This window comes from Magallana gigas, chromosome 2 (assembly GCF_963853765.1).
Source record: "Magallana gigas chromosome 2, xbMagGiga1.1, whole genome shotgun sequence".
Classification (NCBI taxonomy): domain Eukaryota; kingdom Metazoa; phylum Mollusca; class Bivalvia; order Ostreida; family Ostreidae; genus Magallana; species Magallana gigas.
In genome coordinates, this window is record NC_088854.1 from 7,053,578 (window position 1) to 7,079,969 (window position 26,392).

At 36.6% G+C, this 26,392-nt stretch overlaps 1 protein-coding gene across 5 annotated transcripts; it reads right to left on the reverse strand.

Annotated features, from left to right (window-relative positions):
• Nucleotides 1–296: 296 nt before the first annotated feature.
• LOC105329708 (MAX gene-associated protein) lies at nucleotides 297–25,432 on the reverse strand. Of its 5 annotated transcripts, none has more exons than XM_011431055.4 (16): nucleotides 25,325–25,432; nucleotides 17,430–17,564; nucleotides 11,191–15,717; nucleotides 10,181–10,207; nucleotides 9,390–9,714; nucleotides 9,111–9,240; nucleotides 8,948–9,002; nucleotides 8,563–8,753; nucleotides 7,971–8,083; nucleotides 6,813–6,957; nucleotides 3,774–6,608; nucleotides 3,405–3,596; nucleotides 3,224–3,273; nucleotides 2,923–3,058; nucleotides 2,280–2,391; nucleotides 297–2,149 (listed from the first exon to the last, which is right to left on the reverse strand). In XM_011431055.4, exons 2-16 carry the CDS (start codon nucleotides 17,509–17,511, stop codon nucleotides 1,338–1,340), a joined length of 9,732 nt encoding a protein of 3,243 aa, XP_011429357.3. In that variant the 5' UTR covers nucleotides 17,512–17,564; nucleotides 25,325–25,432; the 3' UTR covers nucleotides 297–1,337. The 5 variants fall into 5 exon arrangements, with proteins under 5 accessions (XP_011429357.3, XP_011429355.3, XP_034299800.2 ...); XM_011431053.4 differs by having other exon boundaries at nucleotides 2,280–2,403; XM_034443909.2 differs by lacking the exon at nucleotides 25,325–25,432 and adding an exon at nucleotides 24,032–24,050 and having other exon boundaries at nucleotides 2,280–2,403.
• Nucleotides 25,433–26,392: the final 960 nt, after the last annotated feature.

Here is a 26,392-nt window from a genome sequence, read left to right on the forward strand (position 1 = left end):
TCATAATCATAGTATTCTTAAAATACATTTTGTAACATCCGCACGACCACTGGTTGAAATCTTAACGGTATGTGTATATGGTATAGATGCATTAAATAATTACAATGTGGCTAAAAAAAATAAATCGATTCATCGTTATTACATTGTATGGTGTACATTAACAGTGAATACAGAAGTCGGATTTATTTTTTGGCAGTGGTCACACAGATACATGTAATCGAAAGCAAACCAAGCAAGTCAAGTGTTACAGAGTTGTCCTTCTTTGTCAATGTAAAGCATTAAAACCACACAAGACGTTTCATATACAAAGAATTTAATATTCTGCAAGCTTGTAATGATACCCGCATCAAGCATCAGGCTTCCAAGATCCGTGTTACAATACACACTGACCTGTCTGTAATGAAAGAAACAAGCCCCATCATAGGATATAACACTAGTTACATGTATGTGTACTGAATATAATGTGTAGAAAGTAATAAACACGCACACACACACACACACACTGGTAGCTAAAGGACATACACAGATACGTGATAATTCATAACAGTGTACATTCATTGTCCAATACACATTCGATGTCTAATTCACAAGACTGGCCAATACACAACATAACAAACTCACAGCCAGTCCAATACACATTCAATGTCTACACATGACTGGATAATTACACACCTTACACACAAAGCCAGTTCATCTGACACACATGGATGGTCACAATACAGTCTTACACACATTCTATCAATGTCTGATGTATATGACTGGTTTAAACAATTCACACCATGAACACATTTTCAAATAAACTTCACCAAACATTAGTTTAGTATTCATCATCATCAAAGACACAAGCAAGAACTGGCTTCAACAGCATCGGATTTCATACAAAACATAAGATATACTTCAATGATCAGAAATAACAAAGTATGAACACATAATATTTTCTAACAAGGTTTTATCATTATCACACATATGTATCAAGGGCTTTGCACAGATACCTTCATGTGCAACTCTCTAAAAAACAAACTTCATCATATCATGTTAACTAGTATATGCTCTCTATACAGCCCAACACTGGATTTCTACATCAATTAATCTCATAGCTCTATACTGGAAGTTTCTAACTAAGCAGGAATGACAAATTAATAAGTAACATATTAAAAAAAGCATAAGAATAAGAAGTGGAAATTTGTAATATTCTCAATCTGAAATTGTTCTTACATGATAGAACTATTATAAAATTAGTGATGAATTCAATACTATTCAAATTGCCTTAAGAGGAATTTCTATTATCACTTCATAGGAACATTTTGTTATACACATATCTACTACTTCTGTCGCTATCAGGAGTCATCAGAGAGGCTTTTAACTTCAGAGATGACCAGCATGGGCCTCTCTTCCTCCTCAAAGCTGTCTTCACACTGGCTAGAGTTCTGCAGCGCCTCATTCTGTAGGCTGGCTATGGCTATTTTTCCGCTGTTGTTCATGGGGACCTCTACCACTGGGTTGGACGAGTTCAGTCTGTAGACCGACTTTTTCCCTGAATCATCGTAATCGTCTGCAATAATCACTCGATCATCATCAGTTTCAGAAATACTGACTTCATTTCCTGGTGTTTTTGAATTACTGTCCACAAAAGATGGGCCGCCTGTGTATTCTGACTTCCTAAACAAACTCGGAAGGTCACCGATTTCAAAAGAAAGATCGTCATTGATATTAACATCATGAATCTGTTTGCGGCGTTTCTTTTCCTCGCGCCTCAAAATGTCTTCACAAATTTCATTCTCCTCTTCTGCATAGTCAATATAGATGTCGGGTCGTGCAGGAATGTTCTCTCTGGCGCGGGCCATCTCCTGGTGCTTTGCCATGGTTCTGACCTGTTCGGAGGAAACCATCTGTATTGGCACTGGTCCATTGGTGGCCGTTGAAGTAGCAGACGAAGATGGACGGGAAAGAATGCCAGACCTCTTGTACAATACTTGCTGGTTCCCTTTGGACGCACTCCCTGGAGAACCAGCTGAGGCCCTCCTTTCCATGGCTCGCTGTCTACGGATGGCGGGCATGTTTTGGAATATTTTCTTGCAGACCTTGGCTATTTTGTCTAGATGTGCTTGTAGCACCATCCAAGGCATTCCCCGCTCTTTGATAATGTGTTCTAAAATAAGGTTAAATGTAATCTTAAACAAATATTATTAAGCATTCTTTATGTATCTCTTCATATTGAGTGTTAATTGATAAAATTGAGTTTGTACAAGCTCAACAGGAGCATTGTAAGCGCCCCCTACCTTTGAGATTCTGCAGTCGGTCCTTGAGCAGGGTATTGCGGGCCTGAGACGACTGGTTCTCACTCATCATTAGTCGACTCATCTCCTCCATCTGGGATATTTTCTCTTTGGCCTGCAACAAAACCTATTTTCAATTAGAGACTTGTCTGCAATTTCTTCCAATGTTCACATAAAGTTGCCCTTTTATATATGACTTTGATGTTATGAATTTTTAATTCTCTATGAGTACATCATGTCACATGAAGATTTTAAGTTTTACACCATACAGATTGTTCACTTTTTACACTTAACAAGTGTACATGCTGGCTGTGTATCAGTTGTTACTTGTTTAACTGTAAGGTTGGAGTGAGTACTAGTAATCAATCAAAAGAGGAGTTGTACCACATACATGTACTTTGGGTGGTCAATTAATTCAACTTATCTTTGCATTGATTTGTGTATCTAGTATTTTGTTGAGATTTTTTAAACTTACCTATTCAACGTGTTATATATTTTTGGTAGAACACATGTAGATTTTCTTTATATGATATGTGGCTGAAGAATTAAATTTCTCTCTGTTAAGCAGCCATGCTTTGTATTCTGTGTAGTTGAATATCTGTACTTTTGAGCAACTGTCCTTTGTATTCTGACTGTCCGAACTAACCTTGTTGAGTAGCTGTACTTTGGGTTCGGTGTGGTTGAGGATCTCGCAGTACTTTGTATTATCTCTGTCCTCCCCATACATGGATTCAGCTAAAGTTTTAAATGCCTGTCTCATATCCTCACGGCGCTGCTTCTCCCTGTGCACATCCAAACATATTCAATCAGGAGAAGTGGACAATACAAAGGTATTGTTGTTCAGCATATTATTATATTAAAATGTACTAGCTTGATAGCTGCCGATCTCAGGGTAACATATTAAAACTATTCCAAATAACTTACTGCTGCAAAAGTTTGTAACTAACCTTGCCTTCTTCTGTTGAACTTTCCTTGTTTTGTCATCATTCAGCACACCCTGTAACATATGCATTTCAAATGAGTCATTTTTACTTGATTTTTCATTTCCAACTAAAGTATTGCAGAGAAACAGATTCTTACTTAATTTTCATTTTTTTTTTACAAAATACGTCTCTACAACAGACATACCTCTTTGAAGTGGATCTCGTCCCTGAAGCTATTGGAGATGGCCTGTAGGTTGGTCTTGCGCTTGGCGTGTGGCTTTTTGCTGATACAGTGGACGTTACAGTTTGGGTTGAAGAATTCCCAGACGGTGTCAGACTGCTTCCTCAGCAACTTGTTCATGCTGGTCTCTATCTCTGTCTCTATATCCACCTCCTCCTAAATCAACACACAGAAGTAGGAGTTATCTCTCTTTTACAATTTATTTCAATCAATACTACTTTTTAAAATATAATCTCTAGCTCAATAACTACATGTATCTAAAATATTATAGCAAGTAGAGTTTATTTTTGAAGGCTTCTCCATTAGTTAAATGTAATAAAAATGTGTACTTACATCTGAGGAGTTGACAATTTCCACACAGTCCTCATTGGGAATAATGACAGCCATGTCATCTGTGTCCTCAACAGTCATACACAGCTCCTCCTCATTCTCCTCAGCATTCTCTTCAGTCTTCATCTTTTGACTGTCCTCGTCCTCTGTTCTCAGTTTCTTACCACTATCTGTCTCAGCCTCTTGAGAGAGCCTTCGCTTGAGCGTTTCCTTTGTACTGGAAGCTAAAGAATCGGTTTCATCTGATACAATATTCCCTTTGGATTCTTCACTAGGTTTACTAAAAGGCTTTTTCACAGGAGAGTCCAGAATATGTATGACTTCAGGATGGTCCTTCTCAGAATACACTTCCTCTGTTTTACTACCAGTGGCCTGGTCCTCTGTAGACTTTTCAACAGTTGATTCTATTTTTCCTCCCTCGGCCTCTTTCTGCTCTGCATCGATCCCACCCACCACAGTCGCATCAGACTCATCGCTCTTATCACAGCTGGAGTCCAGTTCCGCTGCATTTTGGGAATGCCTGTTGTCAGGGCTGCCACAGTCACTGTCAAAGTCTGCATCCTGAGTCTTCTCAATATTTTCTATGCTGCCTTTCAACTTGGAATTGTTTGACTCTGAACTGACTTCCTGTTTTATCTCCCCTTCATTCCTTACATTGTCGGCCTTGATATCCCTGTATTTTGTGTACCTTTCCTTCACTGCGTCCGACATGAGGATTTTAGCCAGAACACTATCACTATCCCTCACATTACTGGACACATCAGCCAACTTTTTGTCCTCATTGTCACTTGTTTTCACCTTTTTCCTTTCTTCTATTGGCTCGTCGTCCAGTTTTCTTTTCACAGAAAGAGAGGACTGATCGATATTCTCCCCAGCATTATTTTCATCTTCCACTTTCTTGCTTTCTTCTGCTTTGATGCTATTGTCACTGGGATTTTTTCTGTTTTCATTTTTCTTGAGTTTGTTCAACAGTTTAATGTTATTTTCATCACTAGACACAAGAAGAATTTGATCTCCGTGTTGAGGCAGCATAGGTCCCTGAACTTTCTCTGACATGGCCGGGGCAGTGCTCTGAGTGACTGTAGTTGATGTGTTGGAAATGTGAGCAACATTGGTTGTAGTGGTGGAGACATCTGACAGTGTGTACACATTGGTGGGATTCTTCATCACCCCTGTGGTACCTGCCTGCTGTCCCCCTGCATTCCCTACTGGCAAGCTCTTTATGACTGTTGTCATTGGTAAGGTTTTTCCACCCACTGCTCCGGTAAATGGGACAAGATGAATGACCGGCTTTCCATCTTTGTCAACAACAGACGACTGGACTATTTTCATCTGGGGGAGGACCTTTGGAATACTTGAGGGGGAAGTGAAGGGACCCAGTAAGGTCACAGGGGAGGATTTGGGACCTAAAACACAAACTTTCTCCTGAACCTGAGCAATACTAAGGCTGGCAGGAGGACGGAGATCATGGACCTGCATAGCATTGTTATTTCCTGGGACCTTTACCTCCGAGGTGCATGTAGAAGTAGGAAGAACAGGTGTCGATGATGGTGTAGTTAAAGGTTTAGCTGCTGTTATTGAGGAAGCAGAGGAGGAGACTGCTTTGTTCTGTAGGACAGACTGGAGGGATGCTAGAGTCGTCTTATTGACGCCCGTTTGTGGTGCCTGGTTAAGAGGGTGTCTGATCAGGGACACAGCCCTCTGCTCTACACTCACGGCGGTGACTGGCCTACCTGTGGTGACTGATGTGGTGACAGTCACCACCGAGGTAGCAATAACATTGATCGGATTTGATATAAGATGAGTTGGAACAGGAGCCGATGAGGATGAAGGTAATATTGCATCTGTTGTAGAAGTAGTTTCAGTTTCCTTAGCTGTAGATTTCACTTCCTGAGTGGTACAGGGAACACTTAGAGATGGTCTCTCAGAATTTATCACAAGATTCTGCTGAGGAGCAGAAGCACTGGCTGAGGTTGAAGCTTGGAGCAGAGAAGTCCCTGCCTTCCCTGCACTGCTGGAAACACTGGAATGAATCCTTGTTGATATCAAGGAAGTGGTAGAAATGGACTCGGCGACTGTAGATGACACAATAATGGTGGGTGAGGCAGTGGGACCAGCCGGCAGGACCTTGCTCAGGGTCACTGTATTAGGGGCCAGAGTTCTAACACCACTACTCTGCAAGGGTACTGATGTTGTCAGGGTCTGGATCGATGTAAGGAGCTGGGAAGGTTTCATGTGACTCATCTGCTGAGCGGAAAAAGGATGGAGGTGAGATCTGTCTGAGGAAGAGTTCACATCTTTCTGGATGGAGTGTTTGTTGATCTGAAGGCGACTGAACCCAGAAATTCCTGTCACACTCATGCCAGATTTGTTCACTGATTCACTACTTGTTGTGACATTCACATTCTGGGATAATGAAGTTACTGTACGAGATATGGTCTTGGTTTTAGGTGTACAAGCCAGGGGAAGAGCCTTGAAAAGTTTCGGAAAATTTAAGTCCCTGAGAGAAATCCTGACTCGGATAGAGAATATGGCTGATGGCATGTTGTTCCTGACTTCTGGAGGAATGGTGGCAGGTTTGCTGGATTTTGGGAGGAACTCAATCTCAAACTCCCCTATGTGTATCAGGCAGGGAGGAGGGTAGCCATCAGCTAGTGTATGCCCATCCCCGTGCACCAGGCTAATCTGTCGGGAGATTCGGGACAGGATCTTCTGTTTGTGGGGCTCCCAGTTACAGTTGGAGAGGATCTCCAGGAGTTTGACGGCCTGTCCTTCGTTTTCTGTTGGGGGTTTGTTGCTCTTTAGACACACCCACTGAGTTTGCCACACAGCCTCCGCCTGGAAACACAATTAACTATTTCAACATCCATGTCATAAGATTTGAAAATGCTTTTTATACATAGCGGTACATCAGATTTAAATCTGTTCACATGTCAATGACAAAGAATTTATGCCTTTTTTAATAATCTTATCAAGTGAACAGAAATTTCTTGAGATACATATACATGTGTATTTATAAAAAAGGTAAGACACTGAACACACCAGGTGCTTCCCAGTCAATCTCTGTTGTAGAGCTGATAATCCACTGCTGACGGACTGACCACCGCCGCTTTGTGGTAGACACTGTGATGACACCGCACGGCTCTGAATGTGGTCCTTACCACAGGTACACTTCTTAGGGTGAGAGCTATTCAAATAAATATATCTTCTTCAAACAACTTCAAACAATGAAATCAATAATGGTTATAGTATTTTTATTTTTGTTCTTGTTCCTAAACAAATTTACTTGACTAGCAAATTTGTAAAAAAAGAAAAATCATTGAATACACTGGTTTTTGTACTGCCGACTGATAACCATTAATACCTTCTACCTAAGACATCTTTCTACTAAAGGACTATATATGATATGGGCCTGAAATGGTCCCCTAAAATGAACATCATCATTTAACTGTAATTCTTTGTTTTCTTTGTTCAATTATATGTGTGATGTTTTAACATACTGTTTATTTTGATTCAACTGGCCACAATTTAGAAATATGACATCGTAAAGACAACTTTTCCCGCCATTTTTGCGTTTTTAGCATAAAACAGCTTGTTTTCAAGCAGTTTTTGTTTCAGAAAACATAGAGCGCATGCTTGAACAAACAAAATATTTTAATCAGAGATGTATCTTATCAAGTCTAATAAGTGACAAAAAAGTTTTTCCTTGTTCAAGCATGCGCTCTATATTTCCCATTTATAAAAAGATAAGAAAAATGTCAATTTTTGACCGATTTTCATTGAATTATAAAAAAAGCGTCACTTCTGACGTCATACTGCCAGGGAGTGCAAAGAAATCAAATAAATAGGTGAAAAATATAATTTACATCAACTCTTCTAAAATATAACATACATTTTATTGTATTAGAAACACTTTTCAAAATGGCGAATTGTGGGGGGCAAATTTAACTCATATCATATATAGTTCTTTAGGGCCTAGTTAGTGACTAATTTGCAATCACAAAAAATATTAATTTAAAAAATTACAAATCAAGTGGTTTTTAGAAATTTTACATAACTGGGGTTTTTTTTTCAATTCAAATTAGGATATTTATAATTTTCATTCTGTATATCACCCTAATAAATGATTGTCCAGAGATAAGCTCATCCAATGAATGCTCTTTGAGCCCTGAAACATTTCTCTTCCTGTAAATGACATACCCTCTGTAGTAGTGTGCATCCACACGTGCACAGGAGTAAACTTCCTGAACATCCTCCCCGTCCGAGTCTGAATCAAACAGCGCCATCTCTGTGTCATCAGACTTCTTCTGAGGCTATAAATAATACTACATGTTAAAATCAGAATGGACGGCAATTCTAATATTCATTAATTAATTACAAAACCTTATTATATGCAAATTCGAACTTTTACATACAATTAACATCTATCTTATCTTGGTTATAATAATGATTGTAGGCTGATTAAGTAAATGTTCATCATGACTGAAATGAACACAGTTTAGCATGCATTTGTGTTTAACATTTGAGAGTTGTTGCCTTTAAATAATCTCACACAACAATAAACTGAGAGTTATCGCTATCAATGTCATGTTTTAATTCCTTATCATTAAATCTTTGTTATTTCATCTTAAAACAATATATTGCTAAATTCACAACATTAATGATGGACAATATTCCTGCTCTGTCTTTTATAATTAGATTTTATTGAGTATGTGACTTCGTGGGTGAGGGCTATTCACAAATACTATGAAAACTGAGCCACTGGAAATTCTACTGATTCCACAGTAATTACCTTAATGTTCTCTGTGAAGCGTCGTAAGAGCTCCGACTGTGTGGCCTGTACAGTCTTGGGTTGGGGGACACTGATAGCGGCCCCTCCTGTCTTGGGCTGTATTGGAACTGTGTTATGACCCAGAGTAACCGGAGGTTTCCTCTGGAGAGATGACCCCAAGGTGGTTACTGGTGTTACAGGGATAGAGGAAGCTGTAAAAAAATTATAGAACAATGGTATCCTAGCATAATAAAAGAGAATGTAAGAGTTATGCTGAAAGGTATGTTTTAATGAAATATGATCAAGTGAATTTTTTTTTAGCCCAAACCAATCCTTTTATATATTAATGCTTGATGTTCAATTGGTGGTACTTTATCTGTTTAAACCATCTGCAAATTAGTTTTACCTTGTGACAGTGGCCTGGGATCAGGGTGAGGGTAAGTGCTGCCATCACCAAACTCCTACAAACAAACAGCAGTCCACAGCTCATCACAAAATCAACAACACGATATTTAGTGCCCTTCCTCCAATGTCAACTTTAGATATAACAGTAAATAAATCTACTGTACCTGCTTGCGACGATTCCTTGTTTTCTGAGTCTCATATTTTTCACTGGCCTCGTACACTAGCATGGCTTTCCGACTTACAGCATCCAAATTCTTGGCTAGTCTGTATGTTGATTTTCTCCTGGGAATTACTCTGAAACATCAAAGATGTGATCATTTCAAGGCTTAACGGTTTTGAGGCTTTACTTGCTAAAATCAGAAATTGGATATTCATACTTTTTTCTGAATTTATTCGGAGAGATGCACCTTTGCTTTAACTCTGCAATACAACAGCAAACTTACTCATTCTTTTTCCCGCCCTTCTTGGCAGAGATCTCTTCCGGTGGGTTGGACTGGTTATCCTCAGAGTTTCCTCCACTGGACAGCCTCTCCCCCTGGGATGATGATCGACTGTTACGCCCACTGGGAACTTGCTCACATGTACACTCTATCATACATTCCGGTTTCCCACAGTGCTGTTTCCCGACTTTCTCGTGGCTGTCATCACAGATACACCCAAGGCGGCAGTACTCCTTCGTACATTTTTTCTCTGCGTTTTTCTTGTCGAGAGCTTCAGACGACTCCCCTGAGAATCTACAGAGGTGACAGATACAACCATAGCGACAACCTGCAAAAGGTCAAAGGTCATTTTATTAGACATCTAGAAGTACACAGAGGTCACAATAGCAAGGGGAGTTCATGCACTAATCACCAGCAGGTCACACACAAAATGCTGTACAATGAATGCTAGCATAATAACTGGTTCTCAATGGAATACCTTTTACAAAGATCAAGTTACTGCTGAAATTAGGGACCACAATACCATAACTGGATTACACCTTGGAAACCAGTAGCCAGGGATGAAGACCAAACAACAAACATCAAATTTCACATTTAGTTTTTTACATGAAAAAAAAAAAAAAAAAAATGAACTTTTTCTATTCAAAAGAAGTAAGATTAATTACATAAATAAATGGAAGCATTGAGAGAAGTCAATAGATATTCCAGATTATGGATTCTAACTACTGAACTAGTGGTGTAAAACTAAAGTTTTAAGTGAAATCTCTGATTGAAATGTAAGCAACAGAACGTACCCCCTTTGAACAACATCACACAGTCATCTGCAATCAAAATGGCAAATCATGCAACAATCATCAAACCAGTCAAGTCAGGGAGATGCCACAATGACATGTTACAGCACTGTGGATCACTTGTACAATCAGATGTTAACTACAACTTCTAATCTTTCAGTGTAAAATGTAACAAAAATACTACAACTATTGTACGACAAGTGATCTACAGTGCATGAATTTAAGACACTGTTAGTATGTATGGAGTTGATCATCTTTGTAAGTTTTTAATAATCAATACCAAAACAACTGAAGAATAGGATATCACAACTTTGGTCCCCCCTTGTTATTAAAATTATTCATAGCAGCATTGATAAATATTTTGGAAAACTACCTTACTGCATATATGCTAACAATGGTGCATTTTAGTGTTTTGATAGTAGCACACTAAAATTTTAATTACTAGAATTGCATCATTGTGTAAGTACAGAATGTGAGATAGAGAAGACAGCTTATGACCCCAAAAGTTGCCCTAATTTATTCCCCAGCAAAATGTCAAATTATACACTGCAATACAATATTTCCTGTTAACCAGCTAACCAATATATCTTGCTAGCTATGATCTATATTCCTGAACGAATACCCAATTCAGTCGAAAAAAGTGAAGATTGTGTTTATCAATGCCTAGCATCATTATCCTTTTAATTTTAATCAATACTATGTAATGAAATGAATAAGGATTATTACAATGTGATTTACAAGATTATCAATTATTAATGGCATCACTTCAAAGATGCTTGAGATGATAATTGCACTGTATTTATGAATATATTTAGATAGAAAGTTGCTCTGAAGAGAGATACTATGGTGAGAAAACTTTAAAGTTGATGAAGTGCAAACTAGGGAAAGCATCTATCTATTCTAAATACTCCAATATTTCATGTTAAGAAAACAGAAAATAAAAACACATTGGCAGCATGAATGAAAGCTAGTTGTTAGTAGAGAGAGTGTACCTGCTTTTTTGAACATCATACCTGGTTTGTCACACATCTTGTCAAAGACCTCTTTCATCTGTCCATCTGCATCTTTCTTCTCTTCTGTCTTTTTCTCAGCCTTATTGCCTGCGGCCTCACCCTCAATCTGCTCCTTCTTCTCATCAAAATCTGGGTCCACTGGTTCCTGTTTTATGGCTTTCACTGCCTTTGCTTTCTTTTTCTTCACAACGAATTTGGAATGTAAAGCACTCACTGCTGCATTTGCCATGCTGCTGTTTAAAGTGATGATATTGAAGTAATTCTTCTTCCTCTTCCGCTTCTTTTTGGATGGTGATTCAGGGGTGCTGTCTTTAGTGTTCTCACCATCTTTGTCGCCATCCTCTGTACCTTGAGAGATGGGGGGCCGTGGAGGGAGTAATTTTTTAGGACTCTCTGATTTTAATGCACTTCTTAACCTTTGACCACCAAGCTTCTTAAGAATATCTATATCTTCACTATTAAGCTTAAGCTTTATCATAAGATACTTTTTGTATTTTTCCCTTTGCTTTTTGTCCCTAAGTTTCTGTTTTTCACTGTCTATGATTTCATATCCCATTTCAATCAGTTCTTGACCAATGCTGCTTTCTCCATCCAGCCTTTCCACTTCACCTTCCATGATGTTTCCTTCTTCATCTGCCTGAGCTGCAAGTTCCATCTTGTCCCCCTTGCTAGGGTCACCTTTTGACATTCCCTTCCTGATAGTAAAAACAAGGTTCTTCCTCCTTTTCTTCTTTAGTTCCAGTCCCATCTGTTTGAGCTTCTCTGGGTCATGATTCCTTAATAGCCTCTCTTCTGTTCTCCAGTGGAGCTTTCCCATGTTTGCTTTCATATCTAGGCTGTCGTCATCTGCTCCAAACTTGTGCTTCCATCCTTTGATCTGGGTTATGTCTGAGGTTTTCTTGGGAGTTTTTCCTCTAATGCTTCCAGGACTTTCTTGTTCCTTGGCCATAAGCTGCAAAATAAGCTCCCTCTTGAAGAGCCTCTGGTACTTCATAAGAACAAGATGCATTCCTTGAAGACTTTGGTTGATCTTATATTGTTCCTTCAATGCTTTTAATCTGGCATCCTTTTTCTGATGGACACTGTTCCTAATTTGATTTTGCCTCTCTCGCAGATTTCTCATTCTAGCCATGCCCAACAAAATGCTCTCATTCTTGCCTATCTTTGACTTTCTCTCCACTTTAACATGAGCATTCAATGCTTCCTCATTGGAAAACGAAGTGAACAACACTCCATCAACTTCATCAAAAGATGGTTCACACTGTTCAATCATTCCTGAAAACTCATTATACTGCTCAGGCATTTCAGTCACATCTTCCATCTCATCCTCCGAGTCTTCCACCAGACGTTCCTCCGAATCATTCAGTTTTACAGGTCTGCTGAGTTTAACTTTCCTGTTGGTTTTGGTATCTAGGTATTTATTCAGAGAAGTGCTGGTGAAAGCACACATCTTGTCCTTGACTTCTGATTCAACAGAGCTGAGAACACTGAGAGGAGCCGGTTCTTTTGTGGATCTCTGAGTGGACATTCTAGGAACAGGCCGACCAGAGCCAGCCCTTTCATCTGGAGGGGGAGAAGGTGTGGAATCAGAGTCCATCTCCATTGCCAATGGTTGATCATCAACTGTATCCATAACAATCTCAAAGTCAGAACTTCCTTTCGTACTGTTATGTTCTTTCTCCTCATCTAAAGCTGAGCTTGGAACTCTTTTCTTCACAGGTGATGGGATGGGTTTAGTTGGACTCCTTCCATTGTCTAACATTTTCTTAGGACTATCACATTTACTGTTACTCTTGAGTTGTTCAGAACACTCTTCCACAGGAATGCCCAATTTCACCTGAATTTTTTCAATAATGGATTTATCACCTTGTAGGGAGATTGATAAATTGTCATTGACTTTTGGGGATATAGTTTTGTTATCACAATTAGCTTGTATATTACTGCTATATTCATCCATTTCCGATTTCTCTCTTTCTTTTTCTGAGCTCTCTGAATTTTCCTTTACATTATTTGGAGATGGATAATCTGTCATGATTGCATCAAAAATATTTCGTCTTTCCTGAGTATCAATCGTCAGAGGAGCGGTTGGATCAATGGAACTGGATGATTCTTCCAACTTTTTCTCATCAAATAATTCTAAACTACTATTCTTGACGCAATCATCTTTCTTTGCAGTACCATCTAAAGTCTTTGTTCGAATAGGGGAAACTTGACTTGTTGAACTTGTCACAGTATCATCATTCACAGTATCTAAAGAAACATTCTTCTTCATCTGAATATTCTCTAATTTTGCTAAACTTTGTTTTGAAGATGATTCCTCATTTACATTTGTCTCCTGATGGTTTTGTGCTTCCCTGGAAGGTGATTTTACTAGACGTTTTGGAGACACTTTCAAAAAGTCAGCAGAGAAGAAATCATCCACAATTTCACTGCTATCTGGATTGTACTCTGCATTTTCACTCTCTGCTTTTGAATTATTTTCACTGCTCTCATTTAAATCTTCCTTGCTGGTATCCTCCTCCTCAGCTATCAAAAGAACTTCATCAGCAAACTCGGGAAATGTCACTGAACTCATATTGTCTTTTACTTTAGCTATCAAGGAAAATAAGTTGAAAGATTTTGAGGCGCCGCTTTCTGCTGAATGGGCAGATGTTGCAGGGGTATTTACACTCCCAGATCTGGATTCACTGAGTTCTGACATGTCTGCTGATTGGTTCATTGAACTGGATTCTAACACTCCAGGAGAGGATTTTGCCACAGCCTTTTTACCCTTTTCTGTGGTTTTCTTTGGTTTTTTAGGAGTTGCAATTTTTTTGCCTTTTCCTGGAGCTTTAGGTTTTACTGTTTTATCTTCTTCTGGTGATAACTTTTCAGTTTTCTCCTCATTCTCGTCAAACTGAAGAACTCTCACAGCTCCTGACTTGGAACTTTTTACTTTCTGAGGACTTTCTAATTTCTTCTCAGATTTTGCTGTACTCTTGGGTTTTGGAGCATCTGCAGTTCCTTTATCAGTTTTCTTCTTTCTTTTCTTCTTAGTTTTCTCAGAGGACTTCTCAGATTTTGTTTCTAAACCATCAACCACTCCATTTGTCAATGGGGATGACTTGGAGTGAGATGATTTGGGGGAAGTGTCTTTTTCCTTTAAAGAAGTATCAATGTTGTTTTGTTTGGGGTCAGACACAGGTTTTTCTATCACAACTTTATTAGCTTTGTTAGTCAGTAAGGAATATAACTGTGAAGACTGGCCTTCTTCGGATTTCTTGCCCTTTTCAGGAGAGACACCTTCCCGGGGAGAGTCTTCGGGAGTTCCAGGGAAACCCTCCTTCTCTGCACTCCCCTTTGGAGACCTGCTCCTTCTAGGAGACTTCAACGGCAGGAGAAGAATATCATCAGAATACCTCATATTTGGTGCTCTGATTCTTCGTCCCAATTCTTTTGAAGGTGAAAGATTGGAGGGGCTACCTGCAGGCTCTAAACACGAAGAGTCCTTTGATGGAGAAGTACTAGAATGTGCAGAATCGTTGTGGTTTATTTGTATGTGCAACTCTTTTCCCAAACTAGGTGTGCATAGACCAGATGCAGAAAGTTTTAAAGAGGATTTCTTGTTACTAGAATCAGGTGAAGGTGTGTACGAGGTAGAATCGATTTCAATGTCTGGTGTCCCATGATCAATTTTCACCTTCGGTTTCCTTTTTTTAGTAACCTGTTTTTCAGGTGTGCTCTTTGTGTAGTCCCCAAACAGAGTATCTACCACAGGAGTCTTGCTCTTTTTAGAGGGTGACCCTTTTCCTTTCTTCTTGCCTTTCACTTGTTTGTCTTCCTCCGCTCCATGATCATAAGTTCCATCAGAAGCCTCTACATTACCAGCGACACAGTTTTCAGCAGTAGATTGTTTCACTGGGGAGGCTTTAGGACTTTGACCATCAATGGCTTTCTTTCTTCCTTTAGCTTTCCCCTTCCCAGTTGGATTCTGCTTGACAGGTGTGTCACAATAAACATCAAGACATCTGTCAGCTGTGTCCTCCATAGAAGAATCTTTGTAGTTATTTTCAACAGGGGATTTCCTCTGTAACCTCTTTCTCAGTTCTGCTTCAAAGTTTTCTTGGTGTTGCTTCTGAATGTCTGATTGGGAACGATTCATCAGTTTTTTCACATCTGCTATGTTCACCGATTTAATATGGCCTGAAGTTGATTTGAAGACATTTTCAAGGCAAACCAAGGGGGTTTCACATAGTCCTTCTCTTGATAGAGTCTGAAAAGCTTCTTTAACACTTGTAAATACACTGACACAGTGTCTGCAACTATCTTCAGAGGTTTTGATGCTTAAGAACTTTTTTTGGTGCTTTAGACAGCCTTTTGTGTTGAGCCCTGTTTCCTGGTTTATTGGGCTGTCTGTGAGGTCTTTGAGTGTCGGTTCCTGGTTAGGTGGGCTGGATTTCGGTTTTGATCCGGTGTATTGTAAATCATTCCTTCTTGGTTCCAGTTTAGTGACTGACACAAATGGTCTGTCTATACTCTCTGACAAATCTGAAAATACATAGAAATAGTACAAGTTTAATCAGCTGATATCCTGATTACACTTTCAGAGGTCTATTGGCCTAAACAGTCATTCAAGTAAAAAGCGCTATAATGAATAGAATGGCACTATATTAAAAGTACCGTAGAGTACCGTGTTATTACGCACTTGTGTATAATATGCACTCCCAAAGTTGACCAAAAATTGCCGAAAAAACAGGAGGTCCTATGTATAATATGAAACCAAAAAATGGCAAAATCAACGGCTGCCATTTCCCTGAAAACTATCGATGTTTTATGATAATTTTATAATCCATGCGCAATTTCTGTAGTTTTGTGATCGGAACATGGTCTAAGCGATATTAGAGTCAAAGTTCTTACAATTTCACTTAAAAAGGACGGTATGATTTACATGGGCGGTATCAAATATCATTGATTTTTTCAGGCAAGATTTGATCAAAAGTGGGGAGTGCATATCGTACATAGGACCAAAATTTTACCCCATTTTTTCAAGCCGGGATTCTTGATACCAGGGGATAAGTGACTGCTGATATAGCGTGTTATGCAAGTTGTATGAGTGTATACCATACCGTATACCGTATTCTTAGTTTTATTTCCATGTATTGAAATATTTATCCTCTCTCAACTCCATTCCTTGCAACAAACAAGTTTAAATATCGCCAGTGTATTCGCTATTACGTAAGCAGCCACCTGTTGACTTGGCATGTGGTCAATGTTTGTTTATCAATTTCCGGTGTCGGAAGCATGCACCTGTCTTGTGTCGGACTTCACAGGGTGTTTTTAAGTGCATGACAACAATCAAAGAGTTTGACTATAATTAATCAATTGAATCATTTCTTTTGATGTTGTTTTGGTTTATATCTGCAAACATTATTACTTTCATGCACTAAGCTGGGTTGCCGTTCTTCTCTACTTATGATGCGCTCGTCAACTTTTCCGCTGTTGTATATGAAACTCTTTACGAAGTGTCAAATGATATTTGATACTGCCCATGTAAATCATGCCGTTCTTTTAAGTAAAATTGTAAGAACTTTGACTCTAATATCGCTTGGGCCATGTTCCGATCACGAAATTACAATAATTTTGCTTGGGTTATAAAATTATCATTAATTAAACATCGATAGTTATTTGGAGAAATGGCGGCTGTCGATTTTCATCGTCTGTGCTATGTTCCGATCACAAAATTAAAGAAATTGCACATGGATTATAAAATTATCATGAAACATCTATAGTTTTTGGGAAAATGATGGCAGTTGATTTAGCTATTTTTTGGGTGCGTATTATACATAGGACCTGCTGGGTTTTTTTTTGCCATTTTTTGGTCAACTTTGGGGGGTGCATATTAAACAAGAGTACGTATTATATATGATACTTTACAGTAAATATTATATGAATGAAGGTAGGAAATCTGAGGATCATTTATTATTTGTCAGTTCATAAAAAAGAAGTGGGTGGGTAAGGTATGAGATAATGGGATTTCATTTTGACTCAGGTGAGCTGAGGACAGCTAGTTGTGGATTTAGGTGAGAGGAGTGTTGTAGATGATAACTGAATACTGGTACAATTACCGGTAACTCCAATCAAGTTATCTAAGAGGAACACACAAGCTTGTTTTGTATGTATCAACACAGATGTAGTGAAACCATGGATCTAGCCAGGTTTTGTTTTCAAGACAGCATTACTGTTTAGTTAGATAAATTTACCTTTTTCACTCCAGTATTGGTTCAGGGGCTTGACTTGCAGTAAGGGTCTCTTTATGCAGTGTTCCTTGTTGGCTTGGGCCATAGTTTATCATCAAAATTCGCCATGGTAACATTTTTGTTTTCATTCATCACACTCTGTCAATAAACAAGAAAATTTATTAACTTAGTCTTCCAAAAATATTCTGAATTTTTTTACTTATTGTTTATGATAAATACAAATTGATTGGCTGCATGTGCAGCATTGTCAGAAGCCCATGGTTAATCTTGCATAGTCCAACTGATTGTGGGCTAACTCATGGAGCGGTTCTTATCTTTAAGAATATATTCAATGAATGAGAAACGAAAAGTAAATCAAAGTACTGAAGTACTGACGGGAGTTGATTTTATCGATAATTATTTATCTTAAAATCAACGATATGTTAATTTGCTTGGCAAGTAGTTTATAATCTCTATTTTAATTACGCACATTTTTATAATATGGATTCTCTGGCTTTTCCGACAAGAATTTCGAGAAAACCTCCTATGAATCATGTTGGGTAATATTGAAAAATAGAATTGATTTCATCAAACTATGTATCGGTATTCTAAATATTTCAAAAAGTGTATGGATCCAACCAATAATGAACTCTAGTCTCGTTCAACCAGATGCTCGACTGGCTCCGTTAATCTCCGACAAGTAAGAGATACCAGGTCACTTGCATGATGATGCGACCTCTAAATATAGACTGACACTCTGCTTGTCGGAGATGTACGGAGACAGCCAATGGTTGAACAAGACTATATTGAACTCTGGCGTAGGAATACATACGACTGCAAAAAACTTTTAAATTGTTCATACTATTTAAAATCTGACTATTTCTTAGGTATTGATATATAAGTTTCCTTTAAAAAAAATGCTTCAGCGTACATTACATCGAATTTATTGATTATTTTCAAGAACTAACTCTTGTCAGCGGTGATGATTTGTGCTTAGGTTCAAACATTGTTTCAGTTTCGGTTTGCCAGAGTAACTGCATAGGAGAGTTGATTAAAATCAACTCCCAAAAATGATCATGTTTTGAGAACATGCATTGATAATAATAGCATGCCTCAGCAGTTTTGCAATTGGTTATATTTCCTTAACAAAAGGATATAGAAGCTGATTGGAATAGGACATCTTCCCAAGTCAAGGGTTTCTGATCCTCACTCTCCTTGTGGGGAACAGAGTGGACCGAAAATGCTTGGCTGGCGAAGATGGGAAAAGGAGGGCATGAGAGTGAAAAAAATTAGGAGCAGACTCTTAATAACTAATAACTATGCATGCAAAACTAGAAATAGATCTGACAATACAGCATTACAAGAAATTAATAACTGATACATGCATATAACCTTCCTGGATGACATTCAAGCTTACAATGCATGGCTTAACTAATGATATCTTGATCTCTATACATCAGATTTTTCGTACCTGTATTTATAAGTTTACTATCCACACTATCTTGTACTTTTGATTTTGAACAGCAAAAGAAATTCAAATACATCAAATAGGTTTGAAGCAATATCATTATATCAATTTTCAACATGTTTTTTTGAAAACAAGGAAGTTAAAGATTACAGCTTTTGGAGTTTTACTTCCTTTATTTTTGTACAGACAAAACATTGCACCTTCGGACTAATTCTATTACCAATAAAACTACCAATAATCATTATAGAGATATTAACTATCAGTTATCCCAATAAAGACGAAATTTCAATATTTAATGATGTTAGACAATCTGGATAATTATAGAATCTAAACACTATACAGATGTATCATAAAAATGTTTAAAAACAATGAGGTAAGTTGAAATGTCTTGTTCATGCAGCCTACCATATATATGTAACAGGATCATGGTCAGACCATCGACAGACATAACCACTTCTTGTAAAATTAAAATAATTTCAGTACATGAAGTTTCTCAAGGTTGAAAAAAATATTATTACTAGTATCCATGGTATCAGTAATATTTCTTGACACACACCAGTTCTTTAATGTTTCTCAATGTTGTGTTTAAATATCTGTCTGATCACTATTCAAAGGTATATCCCTGGAGTTTGAATCTGGGTCACATTTAGAAAATTGATGAGGATAAACATAAACTCTTCTTTTAGTACAATGATCAAATATTTATCTAAATTTCAACTTTAATTTTTTCATTATTTTAGCTTGATTTGTGAAATAAAGGGTATCTTCCTGAAAACTAAACTCTTATACTTTTTACCATGTCAGTGTTTACTTAATGATATGGCTAGATATAAAAATAGAACATTCATGTACTAGTTATGTTGTATACTGGTACATCAGGTATGATTGTATTATAAAATCATTGTAATCAATCTCAATTATTCTAAGTAGGCATATGAAATACCTTCCACAGTACATGAAATCATAGCAATGTATTCTTAGCTACCGGTTTGTTTTCTCAACCAGTTACGTTAAAGTTAATGATTTAAACCTCCGCTGTTGTGAACACATACAGGTATTGATATGTTGAATCCAAGACACCTAGCCAACTTATATGTCCATTTTTCTTTCTCTCACTATTTATCTTACTTTGCTGTCCTCCAGTCTTAAGGCTAGAACTCTGATTACTTAATTCATGTTTTACACGTGTATTATGAATATTTCTTTTTAAAGAAAGCATACATCATATCAATCCCAGGCACTATAAAAGTGGCGATCAATGCTGTATATATATAAATGATTACGTGTGGCCTACTTACTCGCATACATCCTTGTGCTCTGTCAATATCCTAAACCATGTACACAAGAATTGACTTAATACTACAGTACTGTACATGTGTAATAATTGTACACATCTTGAATAACCAGACTAGTACTTTTTGATGATCACTATCAACACACTGAAATTGAGACAGGGGTCTTGCAGCAGTTCCCTATAGGAACAATGGGAACTATTAAACTGACGAAAGCAGAGAATCGTTGATATTATAAACACTAAAACACTTCCTGGTAAAAGCTTTCTTATCAACAGTGTAAATACATTTATATCAACTCCCTCAACTATGTACAACAAAGCATGAAAATCATGATTATCATTTTATCATAAACAAGAGATGTTTGTGAAACACTTATGCCCCCCCCCCCCTTCCTCCCTTGGAAAAATCCACAAAGAAAATGAGCAGAAAATGCAAATAACTGGAATTTTTCTAAGTCCAAGGGGCATAACTCTGTTGAAAATTGATCTATCAGACCAAAAATCAAACCTGACCTAGATATTATTTATATAAACATGTATACTAAATTTCATATCAATATGTGCACCCTCTGCAAAGAAAATGAGCAGAAACTGCAAATAACTGGAATTTTTTTATGTCCAAGAGCCATAACTATGTCGAAAATGGCTCGATCGTACCCAATATCGAACTTGACCTAGATATTATCATGATAAACCTGTAATCCAATTTCATTTCAATATGTTCATCCTCTGTGAAGAAAATGAGCGTAAACTGCAAATAACTGGAATTTTTTTACGTCCAAGGGCCATAACTCTGTCAAAAATGGCTCAATCATACCCAATATTGAACTTGACCTAGATATTATCATGATAAACCTGTATACCAAATTTCATTTCAATATGTTCATTGTCAGCGAAGAAAATGAGCGGAAACTGCAAATAACTGGAATTTTTCTACGTCCAAGCATAACTCTGTTAAAAATGGCTCGATCGTACCCAATTTCGAACTTGACCTAGATATTATCATGATAAACCTGTATACCAAATTTCTTTCAATATGTTCATCCTCTGCGAAGAAAATGAACGGAAACTGCTGGTGGACAAAATGACCGACAGACAGCAGCAAAGCAATATGCCCTTCCTTCTTCGAAGGGGGGCATAAAAATCACGTAACAACTCCCCACCCTCCCCAACTGTGCCTCCTCTCTGATCCCCTCCTCCAGGTATTAAGGATATGAATAAACCCTGAACAAAACTCCCATTGTTTGGCATGCTTTTAAAATAATGTCACAACCTATAGCCTTCTTCCTCTAAATCAGTATAATATATTTTAAGTTCTTATTTATTTCTATAAATTGTGCAGACTCCAATGTGGCTTTTAGACTCTAAGGCCTAAGAAATAAATTGATTTGTTTTCACTTTCAAGCTGAAAAAGGTGGGGTTAGTGGGTCGGCATCTTTATTTTGGGGGGGGGGGGGGGGCATGAAATTCATTTCCCTTATGTTTATTACAGTAAATACATCACTGTTGGAAAGTGAGGGGTATAAAATGAGAAATCATTTTCATCTTTTATGATAAGTTAAACATCTGGATTCAGTTATATTTTCAATACTATACCTGCTACATGCATGCATGACAAACAGATTGGCATGTTCGTTTAAACAAAGCGTATAACAGAAGACATTGTGCACTTTCATTTTCATAACACGCATTCTGCAATACATGTCCCCTACCACCCAATTTTAAAACTATTGTTGTTTTATGTGCTAAATAGGTCTTGAGAAATTTAATGAAAGACTTTTTTTGAAACAAAGCTGACAAATAATAAAAATGCATCTTTGAGTCCATTTGGGTTAAGATTGGGTCCATTTGGAAAATCACAAACCCAATCATAGATATAAGAGAATTTCAACAACAAAAAATTAACTTTAACATCTGTTGATAAAAAGTCACAAAAGTCCAACTTGATGTGTGATAATTGCTGTGCTGGTTGAAGTGGTACAGTAGGATCTGCACGATAAAGTCACATCTTCTCTTTTCTCACCTTTATTTATTGGAACACTGAGATAACACGATTGCAAATAAGAGTCACATTGAAAATTGATAATTTTCAGTCAATAATCCTTATAAAAATACTTGTGGTATAGGCTAGGTTCAAATGAAAAATTGGAAACAAACTATTTTTTTCTCTAAGGACTTAGGTATTCAAGTATTCAACATTTAAAATCAAAGTTGTATTATAATATTAAGATTATCGGTAAAATTCCCTAAAATTATAATCATTTAATAAATCTTGAGAAAAATTCTAATACAACTGATCTTTGTCTTTTATTTACTAATTATCTCCCCTCAGAAGAAAGTTTAACCATTCATTTTAACACACTTGATGATCCTTCAGCAGTTTTTTAAATTCTTTTTTACATATCCCTTCCATCCTCTTTTTGAATTGGAAAAAAAAAAAGTTTTTCCTTTCATGATATATTTCAATTTTTTTTTTAAGAAGGGGGGGGGGGGGAAGGGGGCAAATCTTCAATGCAACCATGTTGTTTTTTCATAGAAGTACTTGAAGAATATGGAATTACTCTAATATGATGTGATAATTTTGGTTGGGGCGTGATCAAATCCAATGAAGCTCGCAGGGTTTTATGATAGATAAGAGTACATTCAAAGAATAATTTTTCATTACCAGTAATTACATTTAAATAATTTTCAGCAATTGTACGATTAAAATAAAAAATTCATTGACTTTCTTTTCTTATTTTCATTTCAAATAATATATGCACACCCCACTTGCACCCCACAGTATCCCACTAGTCTTGTGTCATTGATGAAATGTATTTGACAATATATTACAAATTTGATTCATAGTGTTATCACAGATATGTAAATATTTTAGAATAAGCTTCAATTTCTATTTGCACTTGCATAACTTGTACAATGAATTGAATATTTTTGCAAGGGAAAACTGCCAATTAAGTATCACTGTAAGTTGAGTTCATGCAAAGCTATCAAATATGATTGAAAGTTAACACTGCAGACAACAACAATAGATGCTGAACAAATTTTGATAAAAGACAAAATCCTCAAGTGCGCACGCACCTTTTAGCAAATTCCTCAAAAGTTGGGATGCAGGGAGCATAAATACATTGTACTACAAAGGCCAAACACTTATAAATATAAATCTCAGTATGCATTTTCAAAAGAAAATCTTCATTACATATTGTGAATATACTATTGTTGATAAATAAAAGTATTAATAAACCATATACATGATAAAGTTATGGGATTTAGTTGGGATCTGCTTATAGTTTGACTAGCATTCTTGTTTTCAAAGGAAAATCTTCATTACAAATTGTGAATATACTATTCTTCAATAAAAAAAATAATAAGCCATAAGATATTATATTTAGTTGGATTTTGACTTTTATTTTGACAGCATTCTCTGCAGAAGTCAGAAACTTCTAAAAATAATGTTGTCAAGAATTCTGAGAATAAAACAAAAAGTAAGAAAAATTTGACTTCTAACATTGACCTCAGTTGAGTTTGAACAGGGTACTAATATGCTATGTACAACCTTTGGTCAAGCGAAACAAGACTCTATTACTTTTTAAATTGTTGATAATGAAATAAATACCTATTCTTAAACACGAAATAAACAGAACACAATACACTGGTCACTATAAAATAAAACACCAAAATAAGATGTTTCTTAATTTACACACAAATAAAAAATATTTTCTAATACTATTAATGTCAAGCTAAAAAGACGGACCAAACGGCGGCGTGCCTCTTATGAAATTTGACAAAATATATCATTTGGATATATGTATTAAAACAAATGTTGCACAATCATAATATTAATGTAAAATATTGATTAAAACATACCGGTAATTCAAGCTGTTAAACCATATTACATACAGGTTTCTTTGAGTGTGCGTGTGGTGGCGGTTATCTGACTTATTAAATCATTCAACGAAGATATCTCAACTTCATATTCAATTAATACTATCAAATGATTGATACCCCAAATTTATTTTCGTTTTCTACAAAGTCAGTTATGAGTAATTAAGATATAATTTCATTGCAAAATTGGTGAAAATAGATCGTCACAAAAAAAGAGAAATACATAATAAAGTTAGTTGATACTCCTGTTCCCAAACATTGCAAAAAGCCAAGGATAAAAGTTAAGAACAATCCAATGGACACCCAAAATATAATGAATTTTAATGAAAAATGATATTCATGGATGTAGTGTAAATGAGAGCCCTGTTATTATAAGAATAAAGTCAAATTTGAAAACATTAAATTCTAATCAGCAATTTTTATGATAATTCAAATCAAAATTGTTTGCTATAAATAACTTCATAATATATTTTGCAGTCGAATCATATTTCCAGTTTTTCTCAATATAAATAAGCATATACCAAATTACAAAAATATTTCAAAATTCTAAAAAATATTGTATTGACAGAAAAGAATTTATACTTTTCAAATATAATAAATAAAAATTAAAAAAAAATGGACAATACACTTGTCCATGAAAACACAATGCATTACATGACCTATGGTTGAGATGGCATGCAAAATCAGTTCAAGGTACACAAGGGCAAATGAAGGTCTATTGTAACAAAAAAATATAAAATGTAATTCAAATAATCAAAAGTCATCTTCAATTGTTATAATTTTAATCTCCCCCCACGTATCTCCGAGATTAACCCTTCCAAAAACGCTTCGCGGGTTACAGGACACGTGATTCAATATGCAACAATGATACGCACTTTCAGTCTACAACAATATTTCATAACACAAGATAAACCGTTTTATTTAGTACCAAAATAAAACTAAAGACATACAAATCTTTAATATTTTGATAAGTTGTTATATCCTCTTTCTTTCTGCAAAATTTCAAGTCGCCACGTGTCCTATTAGTAGTAAAAATCGTTTAAAATATTTAGGACCGTATGATGCATAAACGCGCCCCGATATCGTCTGTTGCTAGTTGATTCCTATTCGCTTTAAATAACTGGAATATAGTCTTTTATGTTTGAGCTTCTAGTCTCTCGTTATTTTTCAAATACATGAGAAAAGCATAAAGCAAACATAGTACGTGAAAGTAAAGTTGCAAAGATTGTCGCAATAACTAAATAAGAAGGAAATATATGTCCCTACTAAACTTACTTTTTTTCCGCCATCTTTGTACAGAGAGAGAATGTGTAGCGCATTGCAGCATGGGTAAAATCAAGCGAAGGGGTTAGCGAAACACGTGTCCTATCACATGACCCCGCTGGTAAAAATAAATTCGTTTACTCATAACAAAGGTACAAGTTACTTGGAAATTGGGCTTTATTTACAAATAAAAACAAAACGACCCGATAAATCAAAATGATCGTAACATGGTATGTTAAATTAGAATAAGAGCTATACGATTCTGCATTCTCGTTCCAATCAATGATCGATGGCTAAGGTTATTTGAAGGAAATCGTCGATATTGGTTTACGTTCGTTGAGCCAGTTCAGCACATGACCTAAATAAGACTGGGCTGCTCTCAGTGTGTGACATCTTGTGTATGCATAAGTTAGGAACATATAAGTATTCATAACAATGATTGTAGGAATAGCGGGGATTTGCAAGTACATGCATTTAAAGGCGCGTGAACCCACCATGAATTTTTACATGGTTTGACGATATTTTTTACGACAGTCTATTAATAGATTGACTGGGTGTGCGAGTATACTGTATGTAACTAGTTTATCTCATTAGGGTCGGTGTGCATTTCTGAACACTGACCCGGCACTTCTGTATTATCCGTTTGAGAGAGAGAGAGAGAGAGAGAGAGAGAGAGATTGTACACAACAATTAATGAATATATGTATTTCGATATCTACATGATAATCAGGGACGTATATAATATAAATAGTAATGTATATGCATGCGTCCCTGGTAGATGTTCTTGTGATTTCTAATTAAATGAATGAAAATTATACTGGAAGAACCCGCCTAAGAACCAAAAATAATATCAAGTCTCCAATTGTTAATTGTAAGTGATTGTATTTAAATGTTAAATTCCTCGCGTCGTTGTAGACTATTACACCAATGACAAACAAATCATGTACAGTGTATACAAGTATAAAATGAAAATCACACATTTTTTATTCTAAAAATTCCATCTTGCACATCGGCTTTTTGTCTTCTTGCTATGTAACCACCGATACACTATAAACACTTTTTTTTTAAATTATCGCAGGC

Excerpts from the sequence above, each read along its gene's own strand:
- LOC105329708 (XM_011431053.4), bottom strand. The coding sequence starts at position 17,511 with ATGGCCCAAGCCAACAAGGAACACTGCATAAAGAGACCCTTACTGCAA. Across the intron at positions 3,274-3,404 it reads ACGAGATCCACTTCAAAGAG|GGTGTGCTGAATGATGACAA; the intron begins GTATGTCTGTTG and ends CATATGTTACAG. Across the intron at positions 3,059-3,223 it reads GTTCAACAGAAGAAGGCAAG|GGAGAAGCAGCGCCGTGAGG; the intron begins GTTAGTTACAAA and ends GGATGTGCACAG.